The 18,508-nt window shown below is 42.5% G+C and overlaps 2 protein-coding genes across 3 annotated transcripts in view; one reads left to right on the top strand and one right to left on the bottom strand.

Moving 5' to 3' along the window:
• Positions 1-8,991: 8,991 nt before the first annotated feature.
• Positions 8,992-13,965, top strand: MRPL33 (mitochondrial ribosomal protein L33). Its single transcript, XM_075204406.1, has 4 exons — positions 8,992-9,096; positions 9,824-9,842; positions 11,448-11,554; positions 13,538-13,965. The coding sequence occupies exons 1-4, from the start codon at positions 9,075-9,077 to the stop codon at positions 13,585-13,587; spliced, it is 198 nt and encodes a 65-aa protein (XP_075060507.1). The 5' UTR covers positions 8,992-9,074; the 3' UTR covers positions 13,588-13,965.
• Positions 13,966-15,582: 1,617 nt separating this feature from the next.
• RBKS (ribokinase) overlaps positions 15,583-18,508 on the bottom strand; it is a 46,789-nt gene continuing 43,863 nt past the window's right edge. For both annotated transcript variants that reach the window (XM_075204399.1, XM_075204400.1), the window contains exon 9: positions 15,583-16,298. In XM_075204399.1, coding sequence (XP_075060500.1) covers positions 16,122-16,298 — 177 coding nt within the window. In that variant the 3' untranslated portion in view covers positions 15,583-16,121. The remainder of the gene's footprint in view (positions 16,299-18,508) is intronic.

Genomic DNA, 18,508 nt, shown 5'->3' with positions numbered 1-18,508 from the left:
GGAGTGGTTGGTCGTTGCCGGGGGTGACAGTGGGGAGTGGTTGGTGGTTGCCGGGGGTGACAGAGTGAGAGGAGTGTGATACTCAGGACCGCTGAGAGAGATCCCTGTGTCTGGATAGACATCTGGATAGATGTGGCGATGAAAATGAAGGATGAGGTGACGGAGAAGAATGATGAGGTGGTGACATGTGGACAAAAACACGTTAAAAAAGGGCGCTTACGTCGGGAAGTAACGCTCTTCCCCTGAGGAGGCCTGGGCTATGGCCCAAATGCATGACAAGAACCTTTTTAACACCTTAAGTAGCTTGATTTGACTAGAATGCATGAGTATCATGCACGGGTTAACTTGTGTGTGTGTATATGTATATATATATATATATATATATATATATATATATACATATATATATACACAATGTTATATTTTATATAACATAATTTTTCTATACCCAAAAATATGTACATGTATATATACAATATATATATATATATATTGTTAAGACAGGTAAACCCAAAAAATGCTTTGAAATTTTAAATATTTGCATAAATTAAACTCTAGAATTTCCCTTGTGTCCCCCTACTCTTCCCATTAATAATATGTCTCAGAACACTTAATACTGAGAACATGTTTGGTGGTTTGACATTACACAGAGTCTACTATGGCTCTTGTTAATGACACTTTCATGTCTCATTTCAAAACCGTGACTCTCCGCTGACGGAATGAGTCACTCGCCCGTTGCTTTAAGGGTGACAGACTTCATGCTGTGACCAAAACTCTCTGAAGCCTTATATAGATTATGAAACTGCCCACTATCCACTATAACCACAGTAGCAGCGAGACTGGATCAGGTATCAGAGCATTCAGTGATAAATGCTCCACAATATCCGTGGATGGTCTCAGGACCTACAGATTGTAACTGAAACTGGAAATGACATGAAGCGAAAGTGGTTTCACTGAAGACATGCCAGAATTTCACATTGTTCACTGACTTCATTCATTGCTTCACTTGGAAAAAAACAAGTTAGTCAAAGTGAGCAAATGTTTCTGCTACAAAGTAACTCTGCAAGTAATTACTATATAAACATAGAGCACTGCCAAGGAGATGAGAAGATAGGTGATCAGTGTAACAATAGTCAATGTGTTTTGTATTACATTCAGCTAAGGGATGTTTTACATAGATCCTTGTGTGTGACAGCAGAGGCATAGGCAAACCAAGTGGGGGTTTCCTAATGCCTGGAAACCCCCTCCAAGCCTGGGGCACTGTATAATTGAGGTGGCTGGACCCTGCCCTCGCTTCACACGGCTCTGCTTGAAAAGGGAGAGCTGCACCTAACAGTAGTGCCCATGTATATTATGGGGATAGGAAGAGTTGGAGAGCAGCCAATCACTGTCTAATATTATAGCCACGCCCTCATGCATGCTGGTCACGCCCACTGGTGGCGTGGTGTGAAAACCCCCCTCTACAAATCCTGCGTTTGCCCCTGAGAGGGGCTGTAGGATGAAGACCCCCCCCCCCCCCCCGACAGCGAGCATTAGGGGGGGGTTCTGTTTGGATATACAGAATGCACAATGTGTTATGTAAGATTTCATTTATCTGAAACATGTTAGGTCCTCTTATAACCACAGTACCTGTGTCTATATGTATTGTATTATTACTTTACCTCTAAATGCATGGGTATTCCATAATACAATATATGTTGTGGCCAGAGGTCTAGGGCATATGCCGTCCACTGAAGATTGAGAGGTTAAAGGTACCAGTTAGATACACTCTCCTGGAGAAGGTTTCTAACCAGCGATTAGACATAATAGGGGTTATATTTGCAAAACAAACTTTTCAGGTAACTGTAATTGGATGCACTGTGCACAACCTCCTGCAACATTTACCAGAATTATATATTTCAGCTAAAAGCATGGACTTCTCTGTGCATTTATTGCATCAGGCAGAATTATATCATTGCATTGTCCCTACATTTAGACACGTCTGCTGTGCTCCCTGCCCAGGATACAGTATCTAGGGAACAACTTTGTACGTTAATAGGAGATCAGTCACTAATAACATCTATGGCATCTCAGATCTGAGAGTAATGGGTGCAAATAACTAAAATATACTTATCAATGCACTTCTAGGAGGATATTTACTAAACTGCGTGTTTGAAAAAGTGGAGATGTTGCCTATAGCAACCAATCAGATTCTAGTTATCATTTATTTAGTATATTCTACAAAATGACAGCTAGAATCTGATTGGTTGCTATAGTCAACATCTCCAATATTTAAAACCCACAGTTTAGTAATCATAACCCCTAAAGCTGAAATTAAAAAAGGATTCCACACAAAAATTCATATCCCCCAATACAGCAGATTTGCAAGTTACTGCTATTTAGTAGCTTTTCTGCAGCCTACTGGTAGGAAAATAATTATATATAAAATTTTGTCTCTAACCTATCTACTTGTGAGCTGGAAATTTCAGCTGACATGTATCAATTCAGTTTGTAGAAGTAGTAGCCTAAGCACATCCTATTCACTATATTAGAACTTGGCAGACAGCCAGAACTACTGTTAGTTTTCTTCTTTGTTGAAACAATGTTGCAACTCTGTTTAAAATCATTAAAATGTAATTCACCTTTGTATACATTTTTTCACTCTTAAATGTAAAAGACCCGTGGGTAAAGTGGTGGACAGGACATATTTTAGGGGTCTTCTGATGGCCACCCAGCCATTTCCACTTGGCAAGAGGATTTTTGGACCAGTCTTGACCCGGCAGAGATCGCTTTAGCGCTGAGTTGCATTTCCATACAGAGATCCAATGTGAAATATCTCAAGTTTTGACACTGTATGGAAACCTTTACCTATATATTTATTTGTAATTCCTATATGTATGTATTTTTTATCTTGGATCAACTGTAACCTTCAGGAGACATAGGGGCTATGCAGACTTACGTGATTCTGGCTCTTATGCCGCCTGCACTGGAGGGGCCGGACGGGGAGAGAGAACAAGTAAAGTTGGACAAGTATAGTAAAGGCGTGTTTATGCAAATACAGCTCAAGCTACCTGCTATGAGGCGTGTCTTCTCCAGCTATAGGGCAGGTGCAAATACTTGCTTATCATCATCTATTTATATATATAGCGCCACTGATTCCGCAGCGCTGCACAGGGAACTCACTCACATCAGTCCCTGCACCATTGAAGCTTACAGTCTAAATCCCCTAATACAGATACAGAAAGGAAGACTTGGGTTTTGATAGCAGCCAATTAACCTATCAGTATGTTTTTTTTGGGAGTGTGGGAGAAAACCGGAGCACCCGGAGGAAACCCACGTAAACACGGGGAGAACATACAAACTCCTCACAGATAACTTACGATGATGACTTGTTCTACAGGCATGTATATGCTGCTGATGTGGAGGTGGACACATCTTTGTACATGTACAGCTCTACATATGGGTGGAAATACACTAATTTTTCCTGCTGTTTTTCAGAGTAATTCACCCATCATTTTGCAACCACTTATTGTGAGATAAAACAATGTGATTCTGTGGAGGACAGTTCCTTCCCCCCATCACGTCTCTGTGGGACAGATAGGGTGGGCGAGGCAGGAGAAAGCTTCTTTTACAAGGACATGGAGAGTTCAGGCTCCCCACAGTGTACGTCAAAGGATGGTGCCCACACACTGACAGCTGCACCATCCACCAGAACTTTCCTGTTACGTATCCTCTGCTCTGCTTCTCTATTATATTTGTGCTATTTCATCTGCTGTGTGACAGCAAAACTGGAATGTTTCCTGTTGGCTGTTACCGGTGACATCAGATGATGCAAATTACAAGGAAGAGAATGAAGCTTCAGCTTCAGATCCGCCAGTCATTTCTGGTGTGAGGCAATAAAACCAATCTAGGAAAACAACATAATACAAGACACGTGCCGGGAAGTGACTGTAACTCTTCTTAACAAATCAACGGCAAATAAAGAGCCTGGAAATGTTTGCTGAAAAACAAATAGAAAAGGGTAAAGTGATACGACAATTAAAAACCACTCATATTAAACCCAACTGTCCCTATTTTCCAGGAAGAGTCTCAGGTTCTAAATATTTCCAATCAGAATTTTTGCTCCCCTGGATATTACACTATTATTCAATGTTGACTTCAACTGTACAATACAATAGGTCTCATATACTAACAACTTATTCAGGTGCAATGAACCACAGTGACCAATCAGCAACTAGCTTTTATCTGCAAGCTACACATGGAAGCTAATTGCTGATTGGCTGCTATAACACCTCGCACATGTTGAACATGCCTATAACACGTCATAAAATGACACAGACACTTAACATGGATGCAGTTGACCAGAGCAGGGGTGTGTGGGAATCTCTGCTTGATACTGGCCCCTCTCTTCCGGTCCCCGACGTCACTAGGATATAAACTCCTCCACCTACTCCTACCTCGGTGGCCCCTTATTGGCCCTGCTTGTCTCCATGTATAAAGGAGGGGAGGGCCTCTCTAACCCTTCCCCTTCCCCCCCCCCCCCCCCGCTTCCTGCTGCCACTGTTCTTGCGGCTATGCCCCGTATCTGGCTCCGGCGCCATTGCTGTGCCTTCGCGCCTATTAAGGGAGAATGTGTTGACCTGTGGGCGTCCAGCTGGAACAAACCTTTACCCGAAATAAAAACAAGCTGATGTTGATGTAAATAAGGGACACAGTTTTATTCCTAAATCAAAACAACAAATGCAGAGAAAGCAGTGCGCAAGGTGTTTTGCTTTTACCAATTTCTCAAAATATCCTTATTTGTAACAGCAGACAATATACAACTTCAAAATAAACACTACGCATAATCTGTGAGTCCAGATAAAAAATTTTAACATATCGATGTGGGCAGCATTGTGGCTTAGTGGTTAGCACTTCTGCCTCACAGCACTGGGGTCATGAGTTCAATTCCCAACATAGGGAATTTAGACTGTAAGCTCCAATAGGGCAGGGACTGATGTGAGTTCTCTGTACAGAGCTGCGTAATTAGTGGTGCTATATAAATAAATGGTGATGATAATAATGATCAATGAAGAAGATATATATAGAACACTGATATACAGGGAGGACTCCTTGTAAAACAGAACAATACACAAAAGAAATGATTAACGGAAAAGGTAAGAAAACTTATTTGTTTTTAATAGGAGTAAATGAAGGGAAATGGGGAGGGGGAGGCAGTGAGATGGTGAAGGGAAGGATGATTGAGCGGTGGGGACGGTGGTCTACACGTCCTTCTGTTCACCAAAAGTATGGTTGGAAGAGTTTGCTCTAAAGTATGGGAGAATACAATTGCTGTAATAAAAGTCACATGCGTTCAATTTGTATTAATCAATGTCATTCAGATTTAATCTTACTGGATAAATCCTTTCAATTTACACATATTATAATTGAGTGTTTGTGAGAGTCTGTGTGTCTCACATATCTCCGTAAAATTATTTTTGGTGAATTCCCCCATTATGTATAAGACTCTTTTAACCCCTAATGTGCTCCAAGGATTTACATACTTGGTGATATTTCCCAATGTGAAAAGTGGGTGTCTCCATATTGAGGTAAGAGGGGGCAATGATATTGGATGGCACCTGATGGAAGTGCCCAAATAGTATTATGGTAGGAGGGAGATGGTTGGAAGGGAGGAGAGGGAGCAGTAACCTGAGTCCTAAAATATTAAGGGACTGACCATTCAAATGTAACTTCTATGTTAGATGTATAGCAGTATTGTCTAACCGGGCTCCATTTTTTGGGAATGCTAATACTTAGCTCAACACAGGAATATAAAAGCGCAAAGAGGCCTATCTGGTCTATGAACTGGAAGATCCCACTTCGGGGTGGGGGCTGGTTAAGCTCACATGGTGCCTGACCCCCCACCTTCCCCCCGACAATAGACTAACAAGAAATCAATTATCTGAACAAAATCAACTGTCGGATAATAAATAACCGAGTGTCAGCATTTTGGTGTCTCTATTCCCTAAAAATACAAGGAGAAAATATTAACACATATTGTAACTTTGAGAATCTTCTATTAGCTCTTGAATAAGTGAGGGCATCTGCATAGATTTGTAACCAGTAACTAATATCTATACGATCATTATAGAGTATTAGAACAATATTTTTACTTCTAAGAAACCGCTGCAGATTTGTGAACAAAATGTTTCTTATCTTGAAGGACAATTTAGAAAAGCTTCTGAGAAGGAATCGACTGGGACGAAGGCCACTCTGAAGTGTTGCAATTTATGTTTAATTTGTGAAGCTCTCTGCCTTCATTAGGGTCTTCCTCCGATGTCAACAATAAGGGGTCTATGTATTAATATCATGCAGTGCTAGTAATCATGTATAGCTGCAAACTGCAGTGATGCATATTTAAGCACCGCTGAAATGCACCATGAGGGGGCTACTCTGGGAGCCCCAGAGAAGTACCCCCTCTAGTGTGAAGCTTTTTCTATTTATCGGCAACCTAGAGCTGCGGGTGAACGGAGGAAGTGCTATGCGCAAAGCACTTGCACGGTGAGGGATCCAGCGAAGCCGGAGATGCTTCAGCTGGATCCCATAAAAGATTACAGGTAACCTTTCTGCGAAATGTAAAGCTTTCCAATGCTTGATGCATTGCAGAACTTCACAGTCCCCATATTAATCTATGGGGGCTGCGTTAAGAAATGTTAAGTGGACTATGGCAGAAGAAATCTTTGATTTCTCCTACCAAAAAACCTTCATACACTTTGTGATGACCATTTTACAGAGAATACTGCTGTTTTCTCCATTTTAATGGCCGTTCGCAATTTAATTAATTCTGTGTGAATGGAAAATCCCATGGATATTTGTATACGTGACCTCTAAGCGTCCGGGTGACATCACAGAGTTTGTGTCTTTTTCTTATTGTAGAGGGGGCCAGTTCCTGGAAAATTTGTATTTTAGTACCCTCACAAAAGATATAGGGGGTGCTCAAGCTTGCAGGCGCTATGCAATCTTTTACTTTAAATGAAACGTCAGGGCCACGTCCCCTGGGGGAGCTGTATCTTTTGGCGTTGGACGTAGTGCTATGCGCACTCTTTCAATTTGTATTTCTTGATTCGTCGGTGTAGGGACTTATGTTTGGAAATTTCTGATTAGATTAAATTACAAGTTGCTAAGTTCTACAGACTCTGGTATATTATGTATCCGGAGGTTATTTTAACACGCAGTTCTTTTTATCCTCTGTCTTGTCCTTTAAGAACTCGATTTTCTGGCGTGCAAAGTCTAAAAGTAAATGTATCAAATTTCTGGCAGGTTTGAAAAGTGGAGGTGCTGCCCATAGCAACCAATCAGATTCTAGTTATTACTTATTTAGTACATTCTATAAAATGACAGCTAGAATCTGGTTGCTATAGGCAACATCTCCACTTTTCAAACCTGCAGGAAACTCGCAGCTTGCTACATTTACCCCTAGGTCATGTGACCTTTCATTCTGGAACTTGGAAAGTCGCTTTTTATAGCTGGAGCTCCGCTTAGATCTACCGCTGGTTCAGGGGCAGCATGGGGTGATGATGGTGTAGCCACATTATGATAATCTTGGCGCATAAAATGTTGGACAACGTCCAACGTAGTTCCCCTTTTGCTTTTCTATGTTCTTTTCTGCATGATGTAATATTTAGGGTTCATAATTCTAGAATATCTGCTAAAGATCTGGGTGAGCAGAATGATTCATTTTCTTATACCTGGTGCATGAAGTATATCAGTTTATTCTTTGGAAAGAATAATACTTGAGCACAGGATGGCTTGTGCAATATGTTAGTACTTGAGTGTCTGAGTTTCGCTGTGGTAGTACATGGTAAGTAGGTCTGTAAAGCACGTCGACATATAATCAGGGCCATCTTAACAACATTATGGGCCCCCGGGCAAAGCAGTGCACCGGGGCCCCTAGATATAGATATATAGATGTATACAGATGCAGATATAGATATATAGAGATAGAGATAGATAGATGTACTTGCTCAGTGACCTTTGAAGGTTTTTTTTGCAGGTTTTTTCTTTTGCAGGATTATTTATTCTCATTAAGAGCCGTGCTTAAGGGGCCCCCTTGCCCATGGGGCCCCCGGGCAGCTGCCCATCGTGCACAATAGAAAAGATGGCCCTGCATATAATACAGTTATATAAAGTGCTGTAACTTGATAGACTGGAAATATCTTCTTGTTTCCATCTACACTCAGCCATTTAGCACACAATAAATTCATATAGGAAGTCTTAATTTTCTTAATGAAAATTTATTTGATATTTAAAGCATTAAATGGATGAATCTATAGGCCTCCCAGGGCAACCGTGTTAAGTCCTACGCCCTGCTGTCATAGGGCTTCCCTGAACAGGTAAGACTTATCCCTGACTGTAGGGATGTCATCTTGGGAGGTTATACTTTATGGCTGGGTTGGCCGATGGTTGGGTGGTCCACGGTCTGATCCGTCCGGTGTGGATGGGACGTGCCGACTTCTATGTCCACGATGAACGTGGATGCTTTACCACTCCAGTAGCCGACGTTGGTCTCTGACTCTGGTGATTGTTAAATTCAGCCTGGTAGGAAATTGCACATTGGGTATGGATCTGCCCCCGGGGGTGGAGAACAGGTGGAGATATTATACTATTGAGCTCTGGATATAGTGAACACTGTGAATTACAAATTGTACAACAACAACAATCTGTTGATTTTGGCCACAATGATCACCTTAGAGCTCTGATGTATGTGGATATAAATATTCCCCACTAAGAGCTACAGGCAGCCGCCATATTAGGCCTCCAGCCACGCCCACTACACCCATACAGGTCAAGAGCCGGGTGTGACAGGTCCCCGGGCTCTGCAGGTACCTGTAAAGGGACATTACTGCAGCTCCAGAATATGGGGATTGGTGAGGGCGGCGGCCATTTTCCCGGAGACCAACACTAATGAAACCAGGGGTCTGGCTACAGCAGCATGGCTGTTATTTACCTCCTAGTGATCCCCGTTCTGACATAACCCGGAAATTGACATTAGCAGACCCGGAAGTGACACCGGCTGTGTAGCTCCTGCCCTTGTGCTGGAGGAGAGATTTCTAAACATGTTCCTTACGTGTGTAAACTGTGAGTGTGAGGGGGGGATCCCGAGGGGTAGGGGAGTACGCCTGAGTGTGAGTGGGGGCGAGGAAGGTGTGTGTTCCCGAGGGTTAGTGAACCTGAGTGGGGAGTGTACTTGAGGGTGAGTGGGGCAGAGGATGTGTAGTGTACTCACAGGGGGAGAAGAGGGGATGTACCTGCGAACTGGGGGAGGGGTTACCTGACTGGGGTATGTTACCTGAGCGTGAGTGGGGTACGTTACCTGAGCGTGAAAGTGGGGTACGTTACCTGAGGGTGAGTGGGGTACGTTACCTGAGGGTGAGTGGGGTACGTTACCTGAGGGTGAGTGGGGGTACGTTACCTGAGGGTGAGTGGGGGTACGTTACCTGAGGGTGAGTGGGGGTACGTTACCTGAGGGTGAGTGGGGGTACGTTACCTGAGCGTGAGTGGGGTACGTTACCTGAGCGTGAAAGTGGGGTACGTTACCTGAGGGTGAGTGGGGTACGTTACCTGAGGGTGAGTGGGGTACGTTACCTGAGCGTGAGTGGGGGTACGTTACCTGAGCGTGAGTGGGGGTACGTTACCTGAGGGTGAGTGGGGGTACGTTACCTGAGGGTGAGTGGGGGTACGTTACCTGAGGGTGAGTGGGGTTACGTTACCTGAGGGTGAGTGGGGTACGTTACCTGAGCGTGAGTAGGGTATGCTGTCTCTTCTTTACTAATATTCTCAATCTTCCCCATCACATCTGAATCAGTTGCAGCCGGGAAATCAAAGTAAGTGGAACTTTTCTGTTTTATGTGCCCATTACCTGGCTGACCTCCCTGTGTTATAGCCATACATTGTCCTGTATATTCTGAACAATCAGACCGTGTTATCTGTAGTGTAAAACAGGCGTGACTGGTGCCACCGGGAAGGGCCAATGCTTCAGTTTAGGTTCCTAATATGCAGCCAGGAGGAAAAGAGTCCCAAATTCTTCTCCCTCAAAGTCTCTGTAGAAATGTGGACTCTGCAGTAGGAACTGAAAAAGAAGAAATATAGGGGGAGATTCAGTTGGCCGCAAGGTATCTCCTCGATGTCCGGTTGAGGACATTGCTGTCCATTACGGTAAGGAAGCTCCGCACATTATTCTTCGCACTTCTATGGGACACAAGGGGAAATTGAGCGGAGATTTAAGTCAAAACATTAAGACGATGAGTCTCTGGTACCGTAAGTGGGGACTCATCGCGGCTCCATAGTGTCTGCTTTACAGGTAAATGTCTAATAAATTCTTATGCTAAACATGAAGTATTGATCTTCCGCTTTTGACTCTGTAAAAATAAAGCAAATTATATAAAGCAAACTGGGAAAATGTGATTGAATTATCAAATATAAAAAAAAAATATTCATGTGATTTCATGGACCAGTTTATTAAGTTTTTGGAGCTTTAAAAACTCAACAAGAAGGTGTATATTCACCTTAATTTGTAACAGTGAATGCTTTGGTTTTTCCTCTGCTATTGTATGATTTGGGGTCTCACAATGAGATCACATAACAATCTTTTATTTGCATCGCTTCGTTCTCAGAAGTATGTATATAGTTTATATCTGGTCTTTTATAAGCCTGGTAATATCACAATGCAGAATATTTCCTCCATGATTTCTTAACAACTGGAGAGAACCAAGAGATTTAATATCATGACATAAATCTTACAAATAAGACATCGCAGCGGGAAGGTTTCACTACTTAGCTGTAAATCTCTCCAGTTCCCGGTGAGCGTTTTGCACCATTTTTGACCCTTTCAGTCACTTTATTGAGCAGTATATTTTTTTTAAAAAAATGTAATTTAATTTTACATGGTCCAAACCAAAGTATCAAATCCACTTAAGAATATATATATAGGGTTTGTTATTTAGCATAAGAACTTATTAGACGTTTGCTTGTTCAGTACACACTATATTTATCCTTACTGTGCAGAGTCTGCATTACTGCAGTGTTACCAGAGGCCCTTACTAGGCTGCAAGGAACACCTATGTGAGATATATAATTACCTGCAGACTACAGATGAAATGCCTGTATCCCGCTTACTGTGGCCATTCTGGGCATTCTTATTATACTCAGATCAGCCACAAAATTAAAACCACCTGTCTAATATTGTGTAGGTCCCCCTCATACCACCAAAACAGTTCATTTGCTGTCTGATATATCTCACCCCTTGACAGGAGCCATTGTACTGTAATAATCAATGTTATTCACATCACTTGTCGGTGGCTTTAATGTTGTGGCTGATGGGTAGATATTGCTTCAGCCCACAGAATGGCTGCACCTATTATATGTATGTGATGGGTGCACTTTCTATTTGACCTACAACTCTCTCCTCCATGTTTGTGTTTCTCTGGCAGAGTGCTCCTGGTGCAGATGATGAGTGCAGCAGGGACCGGCTACCGCTTCAACACTAGGAGGAATAAACTAAAGGACAAGCTGGTCTTGAGGAAGTACGATCCCATCGGTGAGTATATTCTACGCCTGCTCCGTTCTTTCAGTGGAAAGAGAGCGGACATATAATCCACTGTATAGATGGACATGGAGCACAGTGTTGTCAGTGTGTGGCAGCGCATGTCGCTGGTTCTAGATCTGCAGCTGCTACATATGGTGCTGCTTGTATCCAAAATGTGAAGTGTACAGCCGGATACACCTGTGTAATCTTACTGCAGATGAGATTTCTGTAAAGTTTTTTACCAATGACTCAGAATCCGGATGAACAGCAGATTCCTGTGTACACACCTACGTGATTTACCTTCAGATCTGTGATCTTCATCTCTCATAATCATCTGCTGATAAGATTGTGATGCTGCACACTGTACAGATATCTGCCTACACTGCTGGTGGTGAGTGTGTGCACACTGCCACATTTACCTGACATCGTTCTATCGTTGATCGGAATTATACGAAGTTCAGAAAACCAAATCAACAGATGCGATGTGCTTTGCTATGATGAAACGTGACCATGAGAGCGTACAGACTCCTGCAATGTCTGACCAAACGGTTGTGAATCGTGTGATCTGTGCGATAATTACATAGATGTGTAACCGGCTTCAGTACTGAATGGCACCAGCCATGGGGGTCAGTGCAGGAATTGGTGAACTGCCTAAAGTTTGTGTTATGAAGATATTATTTGTCAGTATAGTGGTTCTCTACCTAAAATATTACAAAATGTGTTTGTGATACCATGTGAAGTGCTCGGTCTGCAAGCGGCCCATTAAGAAAGTCTTCAGGGGTGGGGCAGCCAGTGAGGGTGTGGTCACCCGGTGTGTGAGGGTGTGGTCACCCGGTGTGTGAGGGTGTGGTCACCCGGTGTGTGAGGGTGTGGTCACCCGGTGTGTGAGGGTGTGGTCACCCGGTGTGTGAGGGTGTGGTCACCCGGTGTGTGAGGGTGTGGTCACCCGGTGTGTGGGGGTGGTCAGGTGCCGTAGACCTTGTACCGTGTGAGGAGGTTAGCGGCAGTGGTGATACTCCTGAAATGTCATCCAGTCCCACGAGTAACGCTATGTACACACATGGCTTTTTTATGTGTATTCTGTATGGGATGTGCTGACTGCAGCTTGAGCAGAGGTTACAATAAGGATTCATCGATCCTTATAGATAATGTGCTGTCAGAGCACAATGACACCGTTCTGTATGGTTGATGTACCAAGAATGCAGTGTTTGCTGTTTGTGTCATCAGTCAGAGGTGCTGGTGTGCGCTGTAGTGCTTTGTGCTTTTTCTCTAGGAGTCAATGATTCCTATTTACGTTGCATTCATCACAAACAATCAGAAGTTTTTTTCATGCCAGCTGCAACGTGATTGGCTGGCTGATGAGGGGAGTCCTGGGGATTTCCTACTTTGCTGACTCATCAATGGAGATAAATTAAATTACAGTTACCAGTGCAGCTCCACTGATGTCTATTGCTGATTCATTTCAATAGCCCATTTACTTTAATGGAGTTTGTAATGGACAACTCCATTGAAATGAATAGGCCATAGAAATCAATGGGAAATACAGCACACTGCTGGCTAACCCTCTAATGGGTATGGGTTTTGATTCAATTGTAGTAATGTAATAAGTCGTGTGCAAAAAAAAAATACATCGATACAGATTATCTGAAATCTCCAGCTCGCAGTGTAGAAGCTCAGTGCATATTAATTTCTCCACAAGGCGGCAGCAGCAGAACAACTAATAAGTGATTTATACTGGAGTATCTGGATATTAGAGTAGTATGTTTGCCCTGAACAATATATGCTGTGAATCTGTGCTTGGTGAATGCTCGTTAATTGTCATTTGTGTTTATGTGTTTGTGGAGACATTGACATGATGCGGTTCCCAGTATCTTATATCTGATCCGCTACAATATGAGCACATGGGGCGGACATCAGTTTGCTGTACTGGTTCCCGGTCCAGAGAGCTGTCTGTTTATAACATCTCTGTAATCCTCATATCTTTATCTCTTCCAGTAAAACAACATGTTCTGTTCTTTGAAAAGAGGAAAATACGAAGCATTTAACAACCTGGTGGTACATGGATTGGAGAGAGGACTCCCGGGGGATTAGGGGGGTGGCAGGGGGGCTTCACACATCCTGTGGCGCGTGTGAGGATGGAGAACTAGGACACAGATGTCGGCTGCCAATAATTACACAGACAATGCTGAGGGCGGCCGGCCAAATATCTCAGCTGGATCATGGCTTCGAATTTTACTGCCACATCCTATTCACTGAACAGATGATCTTCCCAGATAAAGCGTCCGACCCCCAAACAGCCGATTCTTCCAGAAAATCTTTATTTTGGCTGCAATATATTGTCAATAACAAAAGAAAAGTTTCTTCAGTCTGCACAGTGCTGTCCCCAGTGAGCGTTTTACTTGTTAATAAACAGTTTAATATTATTTAGTTGTTGTTTTTGTGGAAACGATCATTAAAGCAGCATTTTTATTCCCCTGTATTATTATGATGTCCATTAAAGAGCTCCTGTCACCTGCACATAACAGACAACATGTTACATACACTGTATGATACACCTGTATAGTGTCTTCTATAGTCATCTGATGGCACGGTCTGGGCAGCTATGAATATTCATGAGTAGTAAAGAGAGAGGGAACAGCCCATGTCCTGGCAGGAGCACGCTCAGTGTGGTCCTGAGCAACATCCTGTGACATCATCAAAGTAGATCTGCCAGGCTCCTCATTGCCTTTAAATCCGCCCTGGCCAACGTGCGGCTCTCCAGGTGCAGCCTCGGCATGATTTGCCAGTAAATAACCAAACAACACACCTGGAGAGCCACAGGTTGACCAGACCTTCTCTAAATGATCACCTAAGATTCGGGTCAGGAACTTCTACCCACCCCAAGAAGTAATTCAAACAATACAAAAGATATTTATGGTGCAGGGAGGGGGGAGCACATGGCTAAGAGGTGCGTGTCACTAAGTGGAGACTGCACTTAGGCTGATCTCAATGTTTCTGTGAGTATCAAATATGTTGGACACAGGTTGCCTTATCACAGCGCTGACTATGAACAACTTGTCCCCCTGTCATTTCTGGACCTGGTCATACACCCAATAACTCCATACACTGCCCCAGTGACCACACACATACACACTCTCTTCCTCTCCCTGTGTACTTGCCTACTTCTGAGAGATGAGATAGGAATATAGCTGAGCAGGGTTTGATGATGCAACTTGTGTAATCCTGTGGATTGTGGCAGCTGCATGATGCTGCTCTCACCTCAGGGACGTGATGGTGTAATTAATGTCATTAGACCCCTGCCACAAAGTACTTAGGTAGGCACAGCTATATGCAGCAGGTAAGCACTCTCTGGAGTCACTAATTTGTGAGTCTCACTGATATTCTGGAAGAACAGACCACCAGCTCTTGTATAGTGAGAGGGTCATCACATCTTAGACTGACTGGACATCTGTGGAAGAGAAAGCAAACAATGGAACTGTTCTGAATGGAGCTGGAAGCAGCTTTGCTGGCCCTATCATAGAAAAATATGACAAGAATAATTGTGTAACTTTTCCTTAATATTTACATTAGAGCGTTAAAGTCCTTTGTCACAACTGTCTGACAGGCCCCCTTAACGTGAACAAGTGATGTGGTTTCTGGAGCAAATTAGTACATAGAATAGAGAGAGGACCCCGGGGGGCGGCTGGTGGCACCGCTGGTAATAAGCTACCAACAGCACCTGCTGTATTAACACATTTACAGAATTGTAATTAGATTTGTTGTATAGACTTTAAGAAGGACCTTTGTATAACTAAATTCCCAAATGCCGCCAACACCTTTGTGAATGAGGTGTTTGTAATTTCAAATTTAATTTAAAGAAAATATCATTGCTTATCTAGACAAACGTATCTACTCGTACTAGAATGTGGAAGTTAATAACATTACCATTGTGTGTTTATTCCACTAAATGACAGCACTTATACCGGGTGAAGAGGAAACAGTTGCTGTAGCCGTTAGCAACTGATCACATATTTCCTTACATAACACTGACCAGGAAAGGATTATTTTATCAATATTTATTTATACAACATATTACACAGCGCCTTACAAAGAATGTTTATTCATCTGTTGCTTTGATATAAAATGTTGTGTCACGGTATATGTATACTGTATATTACACATTATATGTTTCAAATTAATACTAATTAAATTGTCCAGTTTATTTTACTATTCTAAACAGTTGCATAATTTTGATCCCTGTTCATGATTTTCCTGATGCTTTTTGTTGTGTAATACCTCGAGCCTGATGGTGTCACTAGTGCTCTCTCTATAAAGGGGTATAAAAAAAGATCCACACCCAGCAACTGCACTGACACCTGCAGGACATATATGGTACTACACACCAAACAAATAAATGCTTCAGGGTCTGTATATTACTGGTTGGAGGATGTATTTCTCTGCAATAGGAGTATCTTTGGTTTAACAACAGCGACCGCTCTATATTATTTATTCAAGAGGTCATTTCAGTTCACCATAATACGAGGACATTTTCTGAGCTTCCTTAGAGAAGAGCCGTGTTTTACATTCTCTCATATTTCCTCTATGAGAAGAAGTCCTGAGGAAGGTCCTTCCTGTAGGGATAGGATGTCTGCGTTCCCGCTGCTTGGACGCTTATTGACGCAATGTGGTTTGACCTTTTCACCATTTCTTCGATGCTGAGCTGAGGATAACTTGCAATATAGAAAGCCAGCGCCCCAATAAAACTGTCTCCGGCCCCCTGGGAGGAAAGAGAAATCACAGTGTGACGTACATAGGGTCTAACACTCCAATAACATGTTATTAACAGGACAGAATCCGGCATTAGTCACTAAAACGTGACATTTTATGCACATTAAAAGGTTCATTGAACATTATAAAAACAGGAGACGTGTGGGATAAAACAAATGCAATTCAATGCATGTGTAACACTGAGCTATAAATGTATTACTTGCTAAAAATCCAGGGTGCTATTCAACCATTTCCATTATTTCACCACTAGGGGCACTCTTCTATTGGAATCTATGGCTGATATTTTATTTTACAGTATCACATAAACACTCCTAAATGTTAAAGGAATAGTTCACTGTAATATTACAGTACTGAACGTTTCAGAGATGTATCTTTGTTTGTTTGGAGTTACCAGAATTCCTGCTGGACACTTATCATGCTCCTGTCATCCTGTTAGTCAGACCTTTGCTCCTTGTGCATATAAAGTGACGCAAAGACAGTGGTAGCAGGATTCAGAGACCCAGCCGATGCTGTCCATATCTTAGACATTACTATGTAGCAATGAAGCCAAGTACACCTATTTACCACATTATAAATAGACATGGAAAGATCTGTATTGTTCTCTCTGTGTTACAGTAAATCTTAGTCTAGACTCTCTGAGCTATTTATTAATATTTTTCCACATATGGAAAGCTCTCGTGTTGCAGCCGTCTGATGCCCCTTGGTCTCCTGTATTGTGAGATGCTTCCTCTTGGCAGAAATCAGTGGTCACCGGTTGGTGGATCCTCTGTTATTTATATATGGACGCAAGACTGATATACAAGTTGCTTGGTGATCGCTATCTATTTTGGCACCTAGACTAAGCTGTATGGAAAATATTTTCAAAGAAACATTGAATTGTGTTATTCTACAGAGGGAAAAACTATTGTGCTGTCAGTGTCTGACGAGAAAGAGGTTTGGTTCAGTAGAACTTAGGACAATGCAGTTATAGAATAGACAGAAATAACGGATACTTTGTGTACGGATTACAGATGTCACTGTTTCTTTGCGAAACTCGGTAAAAAAAAAAATTCTTACATCTCTTCAGGGTGGTTAATGTATGTGCTGCATGATCCATTCCTGCCAATTCCCATAACTTTACTCTCCTCTGCATACTGACCCAAATACATACATAATTGTGGAAAACTTGAAAACATACTGAGCGTATGTAGTCAATATACAGTAAGGACCAAGCCTGAGTGCACTCAGTAATGTCCGATTCAAGCTTTGGGCATCTGTAAGGTACGTGATTTTCTATCACTGGCACCAGCTACAAGTCAAGTGCTGATTACTAGTGATGACGGCTGTGTATACAGCTAGTATATGTGTTTGCAATCAGGAGCAACTGGAAAAATGCATTTTAGGAGACATTAATAATCTGATAAGTTAATAATTTTTAACAATTTTGGCATTAATGACTATATATATTATTAACAGGTGACAATCACTGAATACTTTTATTTTTATTTCTGTTCGGTCTCCGGGGACTTTATATTCCACATATGAACTGGATATATCCTGCAGTGTATTCTGTCTGTCAGAGCAGATTGGACCTAGATCCGTATTCAACAAGATACGTTCCTCCAGGTCCGCTCCTAGCTGAATACCTGCGTATGACCGAGCTACGTGCATTTTTTTTTTTTTAAAAAATGCAATTTGCGTTTGTCTTGCGTTAATGAATCAGACCCTGTATGATTGCTGCGTATGTGTCTCATCAGTAACTAACCTAAACGTGGTTTCACACTGGTCCAGTCTCGTGAATATTGATTCCGCTCTCAAATATCGAGAAGACTACCGAATTAGAGTGATACCTCCCGGACTTCAAAAAGAAGTGGCAATTGTGGAAGGTGGGCGGTAGCCTTAATGTGGATTGTGTCATCAAGCCCTGCCCACCCCATTGGAAGCAGAGTTCAGGGGAGTGTTGACATGGATTACATTATCAAGCCCCACCCATCTCATTAGAAGCAGTGCAGGGGGAGTGATGACGTGGATTACATCATCATCAAGCCCCGCCCACCTCATTATAAGCAGAGTGCAGGGGAGTGATGACATGGATTACATCATCATATCTCTGCCACTCAGGGTTCACTGCAGTGACCCGGTCTTGGTGACGCAATTACCACCTGAAGATGCAAATAGCATTGTTAGGCCCCGCCTACCTCCTCTCTCCCAGAAGCCAGG

This window comes from Mixophyes fleayi, chromosome 3 (genome assembly GCF_038048845.1).
Source record: "Mixophyes fleayi isolate aMixFle1 chromosome 3, aMixFle1.hap1, whole genome shotgun sequence".
Classification (NCBI taxonomy): domain Eukaryota; kingdom Metazoa; phylum Chordata; class Amphibia; order Anura; family Limnodynastidae; genus Mixophyes; species Mixophyes fleayi.
The sequence above is the reverse complement of the archived record's forward strand: the minus strand, read 5'-3'. Positions and strand labels throughout refer to the sequence as shown.